At 35.4% G+C, this 18,118-nt stretch overlaps 1 protein-coding gene and 1 pseudogene across 4 annotated transcripts; one reads left to right on the top strand and one right to left on the bottom strand.

Annotated features, from left to right (window-relative positions):
• Positions 1–505: 505 nt before the first annotated feature.
• LOC107859215 (probable LRR receptor-like serine/threonine-protein kinase At1g07650) lies at positions 506–9,568 on the top strand. 4 transcript variants are annotated; one of them, XM_016704143.2, is made up of 24 exons: positions 506–742; positions 1,085–1,262; positions 2,203–2,274; positions 2,373–2,441; positions 2,532–2,603; positions 2,689–2,760; positions 2,971–3,042; positions 3,143–3,211; positions 3,298–3,369; positions 3,463–3,534; positions 3,640–3,711; positions 4,312–4,380; positions 4,663–4,728; positions 5,210–5,275; positions 5,373–5,408; positions 5,512–5,552; positions 5,749–6,125; positions 6,198–6,393; positions 6,644–6,778; positions 7,000–7,118; positions 7,494–7,704; positions 7,880–8,117; positions 8,747–8,897; positions 8,972–9,568. In XM_016704143.2, exons 1-24 carry the CDS (start codon positions 619–621, stop codon positions 9,323–9,325), a joined length of 3,003 nt encoding a protein of 1,000 aa, XP_016559629.1. In that variant the 5' UTR covers positions 506–618; the 3' UTR covers positions 9,326–9,568. The 4 variants fall into 4 exon arrangements, with proteins under 4 accessions (XP_016559629.1, XP_016559630.1, XP_016559631.1 ...); XM_016704144.2 differs by having other exon boundaries at positions 514–742; positions 5,213–5,275; XM_016704145.2 differs by lacking the exons at positions 506–742; positions 1,085–1,262; positions 2,203–2,274 and having other exon boundaries at positions 2,997–3,042.
• A 254-nt stretch (positions 9,569–9,822) lies between these two features.
• On the bottom strand, positions 9,823–17,701 carry LOC107858090 (annotated as a pseudogene).
• Positions 17,702–18,118: the final 417 nt, after the last annotated feature.

Here is an 18,118-nt window from a genome sequence, read left to right as displayed (position 1 = left end):
AAGACCGCAATATTCAAGAACAAGCTCAATACCCTTGAAAGCATTCAAGATCAAGACCGCCGTTGAATTCAAGCACAAATCAAACATTCAAGATCAAGACTGCCCTTGAATTCAAGCACAAATCAAACATTTCAAATTAAGACTGTCCTTGAATTCAAGCACAAGTCAAGCATTCAAGATCAAGACTGTCCTTGAATTCAAGCACAAATCAAGCATTCAAGATCAAAACCGTAATATTCAAGAATTTTAAGATCAAGACCGCAATATTTAAGAACAAGCTCAAAAACCCTTGAATTCAAGCACAAGTCCCTCAAATCAAGAAATCAAGTTCAAATTCAAGATCAAGCTCGAAACCTTTGAATTTATATTTGAAAAGGCGAATAAAAAAACTCATAATAAATTGATTGTTACAATATTTTCTTGTCTTAATTATTTATTTTTTGATCTCGAAAATTTTATTGTCCAATAAAGACATGTATATATTTGTATACTATCATTTATGATGGCCAGTGGTATCTACCTATCACTTTCCTCTATGAAAAATCATCTAGACATTTAGTAACTCTCCGTTCTGTATATTCACTATTACAAGTTTTGCATGTTGGAGCATTAAACAAAATGTCAGCATTACATGATTTCAGTATTTGCTCTTTTCTGCTCATCATCTTCAGCTTAATCCTCTGCTCCCAAGCAGAAATCATTGAAGCACAAAGTTACAGTCGCCTTCTTCCTCAACGAGAAAGTAATCTCTCTTTCTTTCTCTTTTCCTTTTCTTTTGTTTTTTCCGGCCAGTGTCAGGTACCCACATTGGAACCATTTAGATTTGCGTCGGGAAGTTCCACTATGGGGATAAAGTGCGTCCTGCCAAAGGCGCTCGAACCCAAGACGTATTGTTAAGGATAAAAGGAGTACTCACTACTCCAACACAAACGTTGGCGGTTCATTCTCATTCTGGGCATATAGATTTTGAATCTTCACCTAAAAATTCCATAGATTATGAGTTTTTTTTTGCTACCTTTTCCATTAAAGTTTCTATGTGATAAGTTTTATTTAAAACTGTATACTAACTTTTATGGTTTTCCAGAGAGTGCTCTGAGAGAAATAGCAGAGCAGTTGGGGAAAAGTGACTGGGATTTTGATCTGAATCCTTGTGATGGCAACACAAATTGGACTACACCAAAAATTGACAGTATGCCACTGTATGTCAACAATGTAACCTGCAATTGCTCTACCCCTGATGGTTTCTGTCATGTACAAATCATGTAAGCCTTCTTCCTTTAGCTATGTTATTTGCTCCGAGTTTCTTTATTATGGTTGTTTTTGGTACTAGGAAAATGCTTTCTAAATCACCTTCAATTTCTTAAAATATTCTTTTCTTCCCAAAAAATATATTTCCACCATTAGGAGAATCCAAACTCTTATTCCGACAAGAAGGTTGCTTGGATGGTAAGCCCAAGGCAGCAAAAATGGTGGGAGCTCCTAGGAAGCGGTGAAAATAAAAGCTCTTATTCCAAATCAATTGCCATAACCAAAAATTATACTACATTATTATCAACTTTTAATACAAAAAAAACATATCAAGGAAACATTGAACACCTGGAATGGGTAGCACAGGCACCTGCTTTTATACCCCTAAGCACTATAAAATGATCTCCCAAGGTAAAAAGAAAAAGAATGCCGCGAAAATGAACTTTATTTATCCGCAATAGCAGTAAAGTCATATAACTATTTTATGTCACATAACACAGACATACGTTCTTTCCTCTATGTCAAAACATTGTTTAGTGACTAATAAGAGCATATCACTGCAATAAAAGAATGAGGTTCCATACTGATGAGAATATTGAAACCATTCGGTATCAGTCGTTGGATATGGTTTCTACATGTCTTGGTTAAAATTGGCAAGATGAACTCCTCAAAAGCATAAAGCTAGCTGACTTTCTCTTTGTCTATAAAGAAAGAAATTAAGACCTATTTGGTTGAGATCTGTTTCCTAATAAAAAAATAATAACTTTATTTTTATGGTTAATCAGTATGTTTGATTAAGTCAATTCTTCTGGACCTAGTTTGATTACCACATGTGAATATGAAAATTTTGAACTGAAAAACAACCATTGCTTCAGATATGGATAAAGTAAAGAAAATATGCTTCTTTAATATCTTTTTTATAGTATTGATAACTCTTCTTTGTAATGTGAACAGATTGCTCAAAGGACAAGATCTTGCAGGTGTTCTCCCTTCCTCCCTGGTGAAGTTACCTTATCTCAAGACAATGTACTGTTTAACTGACTAAGAGTTTTCCTTACAATTTTTCATCAATAATCATTATGATTATCCTTCGCCGAAATATATTATCAACATCTTTCCTGCAGTGATATCTCTCGCAACTATTTGAGCGGTACTATTCCCCGCGAATGGGCATCAATCAAACTGGAATTTATGTGAGCTGCACCTGAATTGCGCTTAACACTATACACGTTACATAAAAAGGTTCCTTTAATTTAAACTTTCCGATAATTGATGATTTTCAGGTCGGTTATGGTGAATCAACTCTCCGGGCCAATTCCAAAATACTTGGGAAACATGACTACACTACTTTATATGTATGTTCTCTTGGATTTCACAATACTCCTAAAGATAAATAGTCTTTATTCTAACAATTATGGAGCTGCACTGCAAAACTTTCAGGAGTTTGGAAAATAACATGTTTAATGGAACTGTTCCAAAAGAACTTGGAAACATGGTTAATCTGCAGAATCTGTAAGGCCTTCCTAACTAGCCTCATTTAGATGAATCTATGTTGCTCGGACTCTTCAAAAATGTCAACGGGTGCGTGTCGGATTCTCCAAAAGTAGTGTATTTTGGAGAACCCGATAGGGGTGCAGCATCGAAAGTGAAGAATCCGTGTAACTTAGGATGAAATGTATGCTTTTAGAATATGACAAGTTAGCTGCCTTTTGCTTTGTGCAGCACTCTTAGTTTTAATAATCTCACAGGCAAGTTGCCCGAGGAAGTCAGTAAACTCACAAAATTGACAGAACTGTGAGTACCTCTGAATATACTCTCGATATAATGTCCTCTTGGTCCTACTGCTTTCCTTTTTGTCTAAATACTCCTTCTTTACCTTTTGGCATTAATGCAGTAGGCTGAGCGGTAACAGCTTCACTGGAAAACTTCCTAGCTTTGAGAGTTTGAAAAACCTTCGGAAATTGTGAGCATTTTCACACCATTTGATGCGTAAAAGCTACTGTTTTCTAGTTAAATTGATTTATAACAGACTTCATGCTTGGTTAACAGAGAGATTCAAGCTTCCGGCTTTGAAGGACCTGTACCTCAAGGCATTTCTGTCTTGACTGGAATGAACGAATTGTGAGTTGTTTTCTAGGCACACTATCTTTAGTTTCTTATTATGGTGTTCCATTTATTTGGTTGGGACTTAATATTAATATGATGTCTTTACAGAAGAATTAGTGACTTGACTGGAAGTGCTTCAGAATTTCCGCCGCTTGAGAACATGACAGGCCTAACTAGATTGTAAGTAATTCTCTTGAATCTATCTGGTTTTACACATTAATGGTTCCATCACTTTCCATATTTGTTGAATGTGTTCTTTTTCCTGAAACTAATTTGTGACTGCAGGATGTTGAGGAACTGCAATATATCTGGGAAGATTCCTCCTTACATAGCTAATATGCCTCAATTGAAAATTCTGTAAGTTTGCCGCTTACCTTCAGTCTTATTTGTTTTCGTTCTATTTGATATCCTTTTCTTTCTCCCTGCCATACACAGCTGTTTTAACAGATTCATGCATGCCATATATGCGGGCCTTCTCTTTTATTGTCTCGCGAATGCTCAGTGTTTAGACTAGGAAATAGAAGGAAGGTTATTGAAATTGAGTCTTAATTAAATGTTAACAATCTTATAGTTCTTTTATGAATATCATATACAGGAGAACTTCTTTCCAAGAGGAAAAGAGAAAATAAAAAACTTAAGAAAAAGAATGAAGATGCAGAAATTCTATAGTAACTCCAACATTAGTGACCCTTCAATTGTACAGGTTTATGCATAGTTTCCACTATGCATATGCTTTCAGGGGTTGATCGTCTTCGTTCAGTCCAGGAGATTAAAAGAATTTTTTTGGCTCACTTGACATTGAAACATGGCTTTGTTAGCATTTAAGCTCCGTCTCACTGGGCATTTCAACCTAGCCGAAATTCTTTCACTACGTTTATCTTAGATAGATTCTTATTCTATAGATCTCAAGTTGGTAAAGTATTGTTTCTGGATTGATTATTTTTTTCTTCGCGGCAGAGATCTAAGCTTCAACAGGCTTGAAGGACAGATCCCGGATCTGGGGCACCTGGACAGTCTGGAGATCTTGTAAGTGACAAACTTATCATATTCTAATATCTTCTTTTAGCTTGCCTAGGCATAATACGGCCATAAATTCTCAACAAAGCCAACTTCTTCTCCTCCATTGAAACACATACGATAAAATATAAACCTGAGACTTGGATGCAAATGTGCTGAGTCTTCACACACATTTATAACAAATAAATTTTAGTTTCTGAAATATCATAGGTTATTCAGAGCTTGATTCATTTATTTTGATGTTTTTTGTTCATATTGATATCAGTTGAATTAAAGATTTTTCTTTGCAAGGTTCCTGACAAGAAATAGACTTACTGGACCAATTCACGATTGGATCAGAAGTAGAAATTCCAAATAGTAAGTTTATTACTTTGGATTAGCATGTTTTTGCTTATAACCATTCATGCCAATGAGAATGCTAGATTCTCTTTATCTCAACAACCTAAGATTCTATAGGCATATAGCTTTTTCTGCAACACACTTGTTTATTCTGTTATGCACCACTGTGTAACTCGTACTTCTTCGTTAACCTGCCTTAGCAATCTTGTCAACTTGGTTCTGTACTGGAATTCTGTGAACAAAAGGAGTTACAAGATTATTCTCCAAAATTTTATGACCTCTGTGCCAAGAAGTAAAGGAGCAACATAATTGAGCCTGAAAATGTTGAACCAATTGAGACTGAAGACATTGGATTTAATTTGGATTATCAAAAGTTGTTTCCGCCATTATTATAACAAACATTTGAAAATCTTGCAATTAAAGACACAAATGTTCTATTTCCTTTCATACTTTGATAGACCTGGGAAAACACTAATTATATCAGAAACCTTATTTGCAGCAGCATAGATCTGTCTTACAACAACTTCAACGAGAACTCTGAGCCAACTACTTGTCGGGAAACCCTGTATGATCCTTGAACCTTATGTCTTTTTCCCACTCATTTTTGTTATTGGGGCACCAGCTGTTGTTATCTCTAAGCTAAATTTCTTCCTTCTTATCAGAAATTTGTTCAAAAGCTATAACTCAACAAAAAAGTCGTAAGTATTTAACTTTTCTTATAGGACACTAGCTGCATAGTTTCTCTACAGAGAAGTATCAACTGATTCATGCCTTCTGATCCTTCCTTCCAACTTGATGCAGAGAACTTGCGAAATGCTTGTCGAGTAATCCTTGTTCAAAGAGTAAGTTTATCCTTCTACAATACTATGATTTTTGCTCTCTATCAAAGATTTTGTTTTCACAAGTTTCACTTATATTATACAACACAGCAATTCTTGTTGATAATGGAGAAAGAGAGCACTTGACATTTTCATTTCTTATTGTGTCTGTCATGTTACATGGAGGCAAAGTTAGATAATTTGTTTTAATAATATGCAGATTGGTATTCAGTGCACATAAACTGTGGTGGAGAGCGTGTTACAATAGGGGACACCACCTATGAGGCAGATGAAGATTCCGCAGGTGCTGCAAAATTTTTTTACCGGAAAAAGAGCTGGGGAGCCAGCAACACTGGGTACTTCTGGGATCGTCCCATAGCATTGAACGAGTACAAGGCAACTAATGTATCCTCCATTAAGGGAAATGACTCTGAACTATACACGACAGCTCGGCTCTCAGCTTTATCTCTAACTTATTATGGACGTTGTTTAGCAAATGGAAACTACACTGTGACACTGCACTTTGCAGAGATTGTTATAAGAGATAACCGATCTTTCCAGAGTCTCGGAAAACGGATGTTTGATGTCTATATTCAGGTCAATTAAACATTAATCTGAGTACTGAGTCGAGGTTTAGGTGCAGTTTACTAACAATTTAACTGGATGCAGGGTGAAAGGAAGCTCAAAGATTTTGACATTAGAACTGATGCTGGAGGAGTTGATAAAGCTTTGCCAAGAACATTCCAGGCAGTTGTAGAAGATGGAATTTTAGAAGTGCGCTTTCAGTATGCTGGGAAAGGAACAACAGCTGTCCCTATAAAAGGAACCTATGGCCCTTTAATTTCGGCCATCTCTTTTGAAGCTAGTAACACTACTATTACCCTTTGGTTCACTTATTTCTCTTTCACAAACTCTCTTAGACACACCGTGCACTTTATTCGATTACTTTGGTGACCATTTACATGATAAAATTATATGTTCCAGATGTTGTTAAATTTTCTCGGAGAGCCTGGATAAATGTCTTCATCTTTCTCCTCGGTCACTTTAAGATTAAAAGCATAAAATTAAATGTAAGTTCATTTTACACGCTTCCTCTTCCTTTCTCTATATCATAGATTTCAAGCCCCATTCAAATCACAAAAGGATGGCTCACATCATTGCTGGAGCAGTGGCGTCCTCATTAATTCTGCTTTTTACAATATTCTTTGTTGCTTGGAGGAGAAGCAGAAACAGGATATCAAAGGAAGAAGGTGATGCTAAAGCTGAGCAGCCTATTTTTTGTTTTATTGGCTTGAACTAACTTAGATATAGTGTGTTCTCCATTGTTTCCTGAAAAGTTCTTATTAAAATAAAATGATGGATTTTGAAAACAAGAAACATTACGGAAATGCGCATTTCATATTAGTTCATGATTTCCAATTATATGGAAGTGTTACCCTTTTAAATGTTTTCTTTTTCTGTAACTGTACAGAATTAAGAGGACTAGATCTACTGACTGGTGTATTTACCATCAGACAAATCAAAGCTGCCACAAACAACTTTGATGCTGCTAATAAAATTGGGGAAGGTGGTTTTGGCTCTGTCTACAAGGTGCGTCCCAATTTGATCGTTCACAATCTTTCTACTCTTTCTCTCTACACTTGCCAATGCCTCGTTCCATGGAGTCATTCTGATACACATGCTAACAGAGGAAAATCCAAGATTTAAACTTTGGGTTCAAGGTTCTAAGTTCTTTGAAATTCTGAGTTTGAAACTTAATATTTGTTAGATAATTTTACAGATTACTACAGTATAAATAAAACAGGTGGGTTCAATTGAAATCATCTTCAAAACTATAGTTCCACCCCATGCAAGCGACACTACAAACCTATTACCTATATCCTTTTTCTCTTTTTCTACAACATCTAGAAATGGATGCTATGTATGCATAGCCATGACCTGTTTATTTCTTATTTTAATAAATAGGGTACACTGCTGGATGGTACAGTTATTGCTGTTAAACAGCTTTCATCCAAATCAAAACAAGGGAACCGCGAGTTTGTAAATGAGATAGGTATGATCTCTTGTTTACAGCACCCAAATCTTGTCAAACTCTATGGATGTTGCGCTGAAGGGAATCAACTGCTAATGGTGTATGAGTACTTGGAGAACAATAGCCTTGCCCGCGCTTTATTTGGTATTTGACTATCCTTGCTTTTTGTTTTCAATCACAACTTATAAGTCAAACAGAAAATAACCTAAATGAAATAAGAAGAAATACTGCTCTTTTGTAATTAATGAAAGAGTTCAAAATGAGAAGCCAATATACAATTCTATATGCGTGTAGATTCTTATTTCTCATTCAAATGCAGGTCCAGAAGAACATCGGCTCAAAATAGATTGGCCAACAAGGCAAAATATCAGCATTGGGATAGCAAAAGGCTTAGCTTTCCTACACGAAGAATCGTCATTAAAAATTGTTCATAGGGACATCAAAGCAACAAATGTACTTCTCGACAAGAAACTAAACCCAAAGATCTCTGATTTTGGTCTGGCCAAACTTGATGATGAGGATAAAACGCATATCAGCACTAGAGTTGCTGGAACCATGTGAGTTTTCAGAAGAGTTATCTTATTCATGTATATGTTGTGTTCTTTGAGTAAGAAATATATCTATTGCTTTTGGAATGGTAGGGTTAATTCTACATGTCATAACTTTCTCCAACGACCCCAGAACTTTGCAATGAAAACTAATTGATATAGATCTGTATGCTATTCTCAGTTTCTCATCCATGCAGCATATATACATTTAAGATTGCTAAAACCTTTACATTCTCTCTTTCTTGCATTTTGTATAGTTTATATAAAGGAAACTTGAAATATTTTATATATTCTTAACCAAAAAGGTGGTGAAGTTACAAGGACTAGAACACATAATGGCCTGGCTGCCTTTAAAAAGGCTCATTCAGAAGCTTAATCATATTTATAGTATTGATTGCATTACTTCAATTTGAATGACAGAAATGGTTATTGGCCTATGTATCCTCTCTAAATCTTATAGTTTCTTCCTATGAACTTAACTTGTATTTCATCCCAATCTATCATTCTTGATATTTTGAAATATCAAGCATGAAGTTGATGCCACGTTAGAAACTTTGATCAGGATTTGGACATTGATATGTCCTCCTTCTACTAGTAGTCTCCATGCATGAATCTTACGTTCTCACTCTGTTCTGCAGAGGATATATGGCACCTGAATATGCACTATGGGGCTACTTAACCTACAAAGCAGACGTCTACAGCTTTGGAGTTGTTGCGCTAGAGATTGTTGCTGGGAAGAACAATATGAAATATCGCCCCAATCAGAAATTTGTTTGCCTTCTAGATTGGGTAAGGAATCATCATAGGTGATATCAATTCCTACGTTCCAAATTTTTGAACTAGTATCTTTGCATTTTATTCAGGCCCTTCTTCTACAAAAGCAAGGAAAACTGATGGAACTAGTAGATGAAACATTGGGTTCAGATTTCAAACAGGACGAGGCTCTTAGGATGATAAACGTAGCTCTGCTATGCACCAATCCATCTCCAGCACTTAGGCCAACCATGTCTGCAGTAGTCAGCATTCTTGAAGATCATCTTGACCTTCCTGAGTTTAACTTAGAATCAAGATTCTATGATGATGATGATCATCTCAAGTTTCAAGGCTTAAGAGACAAGTATAACGAGATGCTCAGCTTGAGCCAAAGTCAAACACACACTCATTCATCCAATGTTACAGGAAGAGATTACTTTTCCACTACATCTGAATCGACTTAAATTCGCAATAAGATCAATATTGTGAAAAAAAGACAACAACATATCCGGTAATCCCACAAAGTGGGGTCTAGGAATATTGTGAAAGAAAGAGTAACAGATTATTTTAGGGCTAATTATGTGATTATTATTAGTAGTAGTAGTATAGCATTATGCCCAAATATTATTTGCCTAAATATAATAGTTTCTGTATATCTTAATGTATACATTGTATAATTTATATATTTCTAGATTTTTTTTTTTTGAAATTATTAAACATTCTGCTAGAGAAGGTAAAAGGTTGCCTACCCCTCTTAAAATTTTCTGGAGGAAGCAAAGCTATTTGTCATGGATTAGCAATGAAAACTGAAAAGAGTTCACACAATTTCGGGAAAGCGTAGTGATCTTTTTAATTTAAGAATTGAGTTCATCTTCATGAATAGTAAATGTTAAAGGTAGGGAAAGCAAGTTTCAGTGTGTTACTATATCGTCAATTGAAAAAGAGTGAACAATAAGGCTACTTACAGCATAAAGCATAATGTTATCAGGCAACGAATTCAGTGGTACAGCAGAAATCAATCATCTGGTACAATCTTGAGTACTATCGACAATGGTACATGATCACTAAAATGAAAATCCATAAGTCGGACCAAAAGTTTCCTTATTCAAAAAATCAAAACAATCACAACAAAGTAGAAAACTCACGCTGAAGCATCATTGCCTCCTTCATTTTCATTGTCTTAGTACAGTAATCGTCTCAGAAATATTCACAAGTGGGAGATGTTGGATTCAAATTTCGTCAGTTATATTATTGCTGTTAGAGGAGGGAGTAGCTTCTGATGGCCCTGCTGTAGAATAGCTTTCAGGTTGAGAAGGCTGAGAGAGTGCAGCCACGGCCTTATTCAAGGCAATCTCGTCTGTAGAACTATGGACTGTTGAAGATGTCTTGATTTTAGTTTTTCCTTCAATAACTTTCACTATCTCAGACATGGTTGGCCTGAGAGTTGGTGATGGATTAGTGCACATCATTGCTAGATGCTTCTGTCCAAGAATAATCTGTTCCAAGTTTTGGATCAACTAGATCCATCAAATTACCCTGCTCATGCAACACGTAAGCCTGCAACCAAGCCAGTAGATGTCGATCAAATTCACAAAGTCATTCAAGTAAAATGACAGCGGGGCAACTGTTTATTAGGCCTGTGCATCAATGAATCAAATTCAGAACTTCTGATTTGAGGCTTTACCAAATCAAGAAGGTAAACTGTCTGATCACTCGGCCTGTAACTAGCACTGTTTCTCCCACTCGCAATTTCAAGTGCAACAAACCCAAAGCTGTAAACATCTGCTTTTGGTGTTAAGTAGCCCCGCATTGCATATTCTGGTGCCATATATCCCCTATAAAAGAACTCTCATATGAGAGAACAAATAGAACGAGAATATACACCCGTAACAAAAGTTTCAAAGTAACAGGGTGGAGGAGATTAGCAGGATTATCAAATTACGTTGTTCCAGCAATTCGTGTGATGACATGAGTATGTTCCCCTTCATTAAGCTTTGCATCTCCAAAATCAGTTATTTTTGCATTCAAATCCTTGTCCAGGAGTATGTTTGTGGGCTTAATGTCTCTGTGGATAATCTTCAATTTGGACTCTTCGTGCAAATAAGTTAAACGTTTGGCTATCCCGAGGATAATTTTCACCCTCGTCGACCAGTTTAGTCTCGATTTAAGTTCCTCCGAACCTGCAAATGCAATGTCATTATTTTATTAAGTACTTCAGCATTTGTTGTCAAAACATATGAGTCTTGCTGTCCTTACGGAATAATGCATGGTCAAGAGAATTATTTTCCATGTATTCGTAAATAAGTAGGAGCTCGTTGTCTTCTGCACAACATCCCATTAACTTCACAAGATTTGGATGTTGCAGAGCTGAAATTAGGCCGATTTCATTTACAAACTCACGTATTCCTTGCTTTGATTTTCCTGATAGTTGTTTAACTGCAATTGAAATCCCATCAGGGAGCAAGCCCTGTACAGATGAGAGACAACCCCATATTTTAGAATTGGAACGAAAACGTGCACATCATAAGGGGTTCTTTGTATGTTACATGTGTAGAGGTGACAGAGATTTAGATGAATTATCACAGTTATAGTCTCCACGGCGCAACTATTTTTTTTATGAACCTAATACTCCTATACGCTTGCATAAGCAGCAGCTCAATCCAGGACCAGGGGAACGATATGATGAATAATCAGAATGCTAAAATCCAACTGACCTTATAAACAGGTCCAAAACCTCCTTCCCCCAATTTGTTCACAGCATTGAAGTTTTGAGTGGCATCTTTTATTTGACGAAAGGTGTAAGCTCCTCCGGGGAACAATTCAGCTGCTTTTAGTTCTTTTGATATGATGCATTTTGCAAAGGTAGCAAACAGACCAAAAAATTTTTTGGGTGAGTTATGCAAATTTATATTGAATAATAACCAAAGCAAACTCCTCATATAATTACTTTTACCTTCCTTTGATGATCTTTTGCCACCAAGACAACCCAATTTCCAGATTAAAAACAAAAGTAGAGCAAGAAAAAACAGCGATGATCCTGCTATCCTAGCCGTAAGCGCAGGAGAGAGTTTGTGAGGTTGCTTTGCTGGTTTAGGAACTACCATCAAAGTAGTGTTTTCTTAGAAAGGACACTGAAGAATATGAATGACAATACACCAGATACATGAAACCTACCTGGGACTACAGAAATAGCTGAAATGAGAGGACCATAGTTCAGCGGGTAGTCAGTCGAGCCATCACCAGACCAGTACAAGTGAATTTCAAGCTGTGATTCTATAGAAACATCGTATTGCAGGATTTTGTCCCCATTAGCATTCTCTTTTGCTTCTTCTATATTGTAGTTTTTCATTACATTCTTCCCCTGCAGCGATAGTTTTTCAAAAAAGAACTACAAAGGTGATACCTTTGAACTTCATATATTACTGGCTCTGATAACTTGAACAAACCACACTTCAATTTGCTAATATTTCTATCAACTTTTTATATAAAAAAAAAAATTTTCAAAAAATATTTTTCACTCAGCAATCAAGTACCGGAAAACATTTATCAGGAAATTATTCTCCGTGGAAAATTGCCACACCAGAAATTGTTTAATTATTAATGATAATATAAGCAAATTGGTGAGTGTTCAAACGAAATTTGAGTAAAAAAAATTAATAATAATGTCTAAGTGTTACTTGAAACAAGTAATATGAAGTTAAAATTCAAGAAAGCTATTAAGGAAAATGACTTCCGTCCTCAAGTGAAGGAAGTCATTTTCTATCTTTTGATGGAAAATAGTCGTTTTCCTTGGTAACGAAGCCCTTTTCAGTAATCAAACACCACAACTTTTTCATTCTTGGATATTCAACTGAACACCATAAATTGACCTCGTGGAACTATTTTTCTAGAAATGACTTCTTTCATTCCTAATACACTATTACTTTTACCTGGATGTCAATGTCAAAAACTCGTGTAGATCTGATGGTAGAGCTTGTTTTTTTGCTTAAGCTTATCTCAGAAAAATGTAGTGTCACTGTGTAGTTATCATCAATGAAACAAAATCCATAGTACTTCAGAGAGATTGGGGCTACATGCGCTGTTTCAAGCAGAACTGCTGCAGTCATAGTAAGATTACATGTATCCTGGATTATAAATTGTACTGGCTTATCAGTACTCTTGGAAACACCCATGCTACTATAACCCCAGCCACCTGTTTTGTTGATAAAAAATGTTGATGCTCCATTGGGGTTCAGATCAGCAGAATAGGTGTTTCCATCTACATCAACCTGCTGGCCACCGCAATTGATAAACAATCGACTATCTAGGAGAGAAGTAAGAACGGTCATTCATTTTAATTGAGAGAACTTCTGATATGAGATACTTGTGCTTATGCATACTATGCTTGGTAAAACTCCTATTTAATGACTTACATTTCATACGACTGCAATAACTGTCACATAGATTTGTTGTGGACCTACATAAACATACCATCAGAACAGCAACACTAGTCTATAGTGCGAAAAGAAAAGACACAAAAATGAATTTAACACTCACGAATTACTTGAGAAACCTGGAAAGATGTTCCTGAAATTAAAAGGCTATATGATATATACTATGTCGTAAGTCTAGCTAAAGAAAGATACTATTTAACATCCAAAGTAGATAAGTAGTGCAGTGAACTTTACACGTCCTGATTCGATAAAGCATTGGACACTGAGGTTGTAATTGTAAAGTTGTTTTCAGAAACATCCCTGCAAAACAATTTATGGCAAAAATAAGCTCTCTTTCCAATGTTGCTTGAAAGACAAATAACAAAGAACACAAGCAATATGTAACGGTGGACAGAGTTATATCTACCATATTTGACTTCCATAAACAGTTTTCTTTTACTTGGAGAAGACTACAAATTCAGAAAAACAGGGACCTTTTTGAATTAAGTGGTAAAGAAGCATGTGTATGAGTCTCTTTGTGAGTTTAAGGCTATTCTCTTAGGGTGCTTTTGCTTGGTCATATAGGTAACGATATTCTTGCACGAAATTCCACATATATAAGTAATACAAGGTTGGTCAATGGCTGCATAAGATATTTTTTTGCATAATTGATGCAATGTTTGGTTGGCTGCAAATGAAAGAATGTCACTGAGTAACTAATGTAATGTTTGCTTGGCATATTAAATTTCATACTAATATAATTTATCAGGGAATTTTGGAGTAACCGATAAAGTTATTTCCATGTGACCAAGACGCCACAAGTTCAAGCCGTGGAAACAGCCTCTGGCGGAAATGCAAGATAAGGTTGCATACCCTTGTGGTCGGGCCCTTTCTCGGACCCTGAGCATAGCGGGATCTTTAGTGAAGTGGGTTGCCCCTTTTATAATTTATGAGGGAATCTATGTATTGGGTTTGTGATATTGAAGTAAATTTCAAAGTGTCTTTTCCTCGTCTACTGACATTATTGGCATGGCACCAACACACTTTCAATGAATGTTTCCACTTACACGTATCGATGTGAGGTTACATTCTTCCTCTTTGCTAGTGTCACTAGCCATCCTGGCAATGATCCATTAAGCTTGTTTTCCCTGAGGAATCTGCTGCAACGTGACAATGTTTAAGAGTTAAAACAAGAAAATCAGTTATCCCACCTGTTAGACCAAGCTTCGAATGGGACAACATTATTTACGTCGTTCGATCAGTTAGACCAGTGCCCACAAACGGAGTAAAAATTCAGTGTATCAAGTGAATGTACAATAGATAGTACAAAGTTATGGTAAAAACTCTAATTCCCGAAAGTATCCCAAAATATTAGCCTCAAAATTGTCATTCAAAAGGAGGTTCATTCTCTTTATTTCATAAGGTAAAATATCTTATTTATCTGCAGTACCATGTTCCGCATATGCTGCATAATACAAAATCACAGAAACACAAGACTTTAATGCTAGTAAAAATGAAGCTCAACCGGAGAAACGTGATTACTGCATGAGTCAATCATCTCAACTGCAAGGACAGGAGGAAAATGCAACTGCTTCAATTCAAGTTAATTTCTCATACAATTACTTGACTAGCTGTTTTTATCTCACAAAGCCATTTAACTAATATAATTATCTCCAAAAGTTGTACAACTTTGTTTTGTAACAGAACTGTCACTCAATTATTGTCATTTCACCTACAAAGTCACTAAACTATTGTTATTTCACCTATAAAGACACTCAACCAAGTCAAACGACATTTTCAGTAGATAGTGCTGACGTGGAAATTTGGAGGTTGTAGAGCACCTTTTGATGCATTAACATGTAGCATCATATTTATGGTCGGAGAGTCTGAGGGGCGTTTGGTCTAATGTGGACTATATATATTGAGGACGGTAAAGAATGCTTCATTCAGTTGGGCCTTTAGAAGAAGAAAGACGAGACATAGAATTAATTATTGAACAGAATAGAGAGATAACTTTCTATGTGCATCATATGTAGTAAGTAACATCATATATAGCAAGTAAATCACATATATGCTGAGAAACACAAGCACCCATGCAGAGAGAGAGAGAGAGAACTTTCTACGCGCATCATATATAGTAAGTAACATCATATATAGCAAGTAAATCACATACATGCTGAGAAACACAAGCACTCATGCAAAGAGAGAGAGAGAGAGAGAACGCACAAATACATTAAAGATGTGCTAATGGATTTAGGCACTTCTCCAGATAGTTCATTGAAGCTCAAGTCCCTATATCACATAAAAAGAGACATGATATTATCCAATCATGTCTTTATCTATAAGCGACATAAAAAATGTGCACTTCAGTGTGTCTGGTGTAAAGAAAAATGTTTTCCTCAAGAAAGTGTTTTTCAGCATTTTGTTATCTTGAATCTGGAAAACATTTTTTCCAAGGAAATGTTTTTCATGACTGCGATTCAACAAGTATTGGAGGAATTTTATATTCCTATTAGGGGAGTCCATTGGTCGGTTCGGGTCGGTTTTATATATTACCTATTCAGTTTATCGGTTTTCGATTTTTAAATATGCTAAACCAATAACCAAACCAATAAGATATTTTTTTATCAATTTTCGGTTTATCGGTTTTTAGTCCTTAACGGTTCGGTTTAACTGATAAGAAAATACTCATAAAATAGAAATAGTAGTAATTAACAGGAAAAAAAATCGAATCTTAGTTGCAACCAAAAATCCTACATAATGTGTATTAATTTACAAGAATTTTTAAATTTAAACTAAATATTGTTAGGAGAAATTAAGAGTTTCTATAATTGAAATAATAGGTTTGTTAACTGGTAGAAATTAAAGAGGAATTAAGAGAAACATATATATATATTTATTTATATTTTTATTGGGTTATCGGTTTACCCAATAACCCAATAAGAAAAAATCGAACCGAACCAATAACCCAATAATTTTTTTTATAAAACCATTAACAAATCGTTAACCCAATAACCCAATAACAATAAACCAATAACAATTTTATCGGTTCGATTTATCGGTCGGTTCGATTTTTGCACACCCCTAATTCCCAATTACTTGAACAATAAGTGGTAGCTACTCGAGAAGACCATTCTAACTAAGGTTGATAAAATCTAACAAAACTTTAGCCTATAAATGTACCTATATGCAATATCCAACTAGATACAATATTCCATATCAATGACCAAAATAGGGTAAATGACTTCCATTAGACCATCACTTATAGTAGTATTCATTTCACTTGTTTCTATTCATACTTCTCTGTTGTTCTTTATCTGTCATATCTTATACATGATATAATTAGCATATTCTCTGCGGAAAATGTTTCCAACGCCTTATAAAGAACTATCAATGCCTTAAATTCGTCCCTAGCCTAAATTCAAAATGGTGAAAATGTTTTTCCTAAGCCTTATAAGGTATCTATTTGCTCTGACAAATTGAGATGGATACTAAAAAGGTAAAAGAGTGTGCAAAAAATAAGGTAGTTTGTCACTAAATAATCGAGATGCAACTTCTACACCTACAACATATTGCCACACAGAAAAGAAGAAACTCAAACAGCGAAGATAAGGAGAAAATAAATTGGTAAGAATAAAATTTGCAGAATATCATCTTACAGAGTCTGTAAATTCTTATGCTCCCAGATATATCTCGGAATGGGACCACGAAGTGAACACTTCCTCAATGTCCTAGAATAAACATCATAAGTAGTAGATTTGCAAGTCAGTATCACATAGTATTGAGAAACACTTATTCAATTCATGAGGAGACAAAGGATATTAAGCCTACAATTCTTGCAATGAATTCATATTCAATAGATCGGGAAAATCATATGCTCTTCCTCTTGTGACTACATTGCTGAATTTTCTGGCATAAATAAGATTATAAAGTTGGAGAATTATCAGCCAAAAGATTCAAAATGCTAGTATAATAGTTTCATATTCTAGCTATTACAAATAAATTCATCTTCAAAACAAAAATCTTACAGGGAAAGGAGACTTTCCAGTGATGAGATTTCCTTTGGCCAGGGGCCTTCAAAATTATTTCCTAACAGATTCCTTCCAAGAAAAGAAAATACATTGATAACTGAATTAAATTATCATTATTAATTATTATAATATTGCTTTCACAGAATTGGGCTTACATCGTCTCGAGTTTCGTCCAACTGGCTACTAATTTTGGGATTTTTCCAGATAAGCTATTCCCTTGAGCATGACTACAGAATAAAATAAGAACAAAAAACATGAAGAAAGGCTAGCTTCAATTGACAAGTTGATTAAATAGTGCAATGCAAAGAAAATCAGAGTCAGCATTTACTTACAAGTAAGTTAAGTCCACCAACTGAATGAAGCTTCCAGGCAATTCGCCGACGAAATAATTGGTGCTTTAGGTCCCTGAAATCATTTGCTAGCTACTTTGACAATTGGAAGAAAGGATATACAATGCAATTTTCGCTTCTTTTCTTTTTCCATACAGTTCGGATCATAAATATCATTTATTTTCTGCCTATGAATGCATGGATCCATGTGCAACTGATAAATCTATAATTCCCATGAATAAGGGATTAAATATTTACTTAGATAGACAGAACTAGCTAGATCTGTTGACACAAGTCAGTCCAATCCTTACCAAATATTGCCAGCATTCTCTCTGTAGAAGAAACAATTTTGATTCAATTTTTTTTTATTTTTTATTTTTTTTACAATTGAGAACAAAAGAGACCTAATCAAACCCCAAAATATCAACTTTGCCTGAAAAGCTAGCCAAACCACAGTATGTAAATATGTCTCTGAAGAATCACAA

This window comes from Capsicum annuum, chromosome 2 (genome assembly GCF_002878395.1).
Source record: "Capsicum annuum cultivar UCD-10X-F1 chromosome 2, UCD10Xv1.1, whole genome shotgun sequence".
NCBI lineage: Eukaryota > Viridiplantae > Streptophyta > Magnoliopsida > Solanales > Solanaceae > Capsicum > Capsicum annuum.
This window is presented reverse-complemented; position numbering and strand designations above follow the sequence as displayed.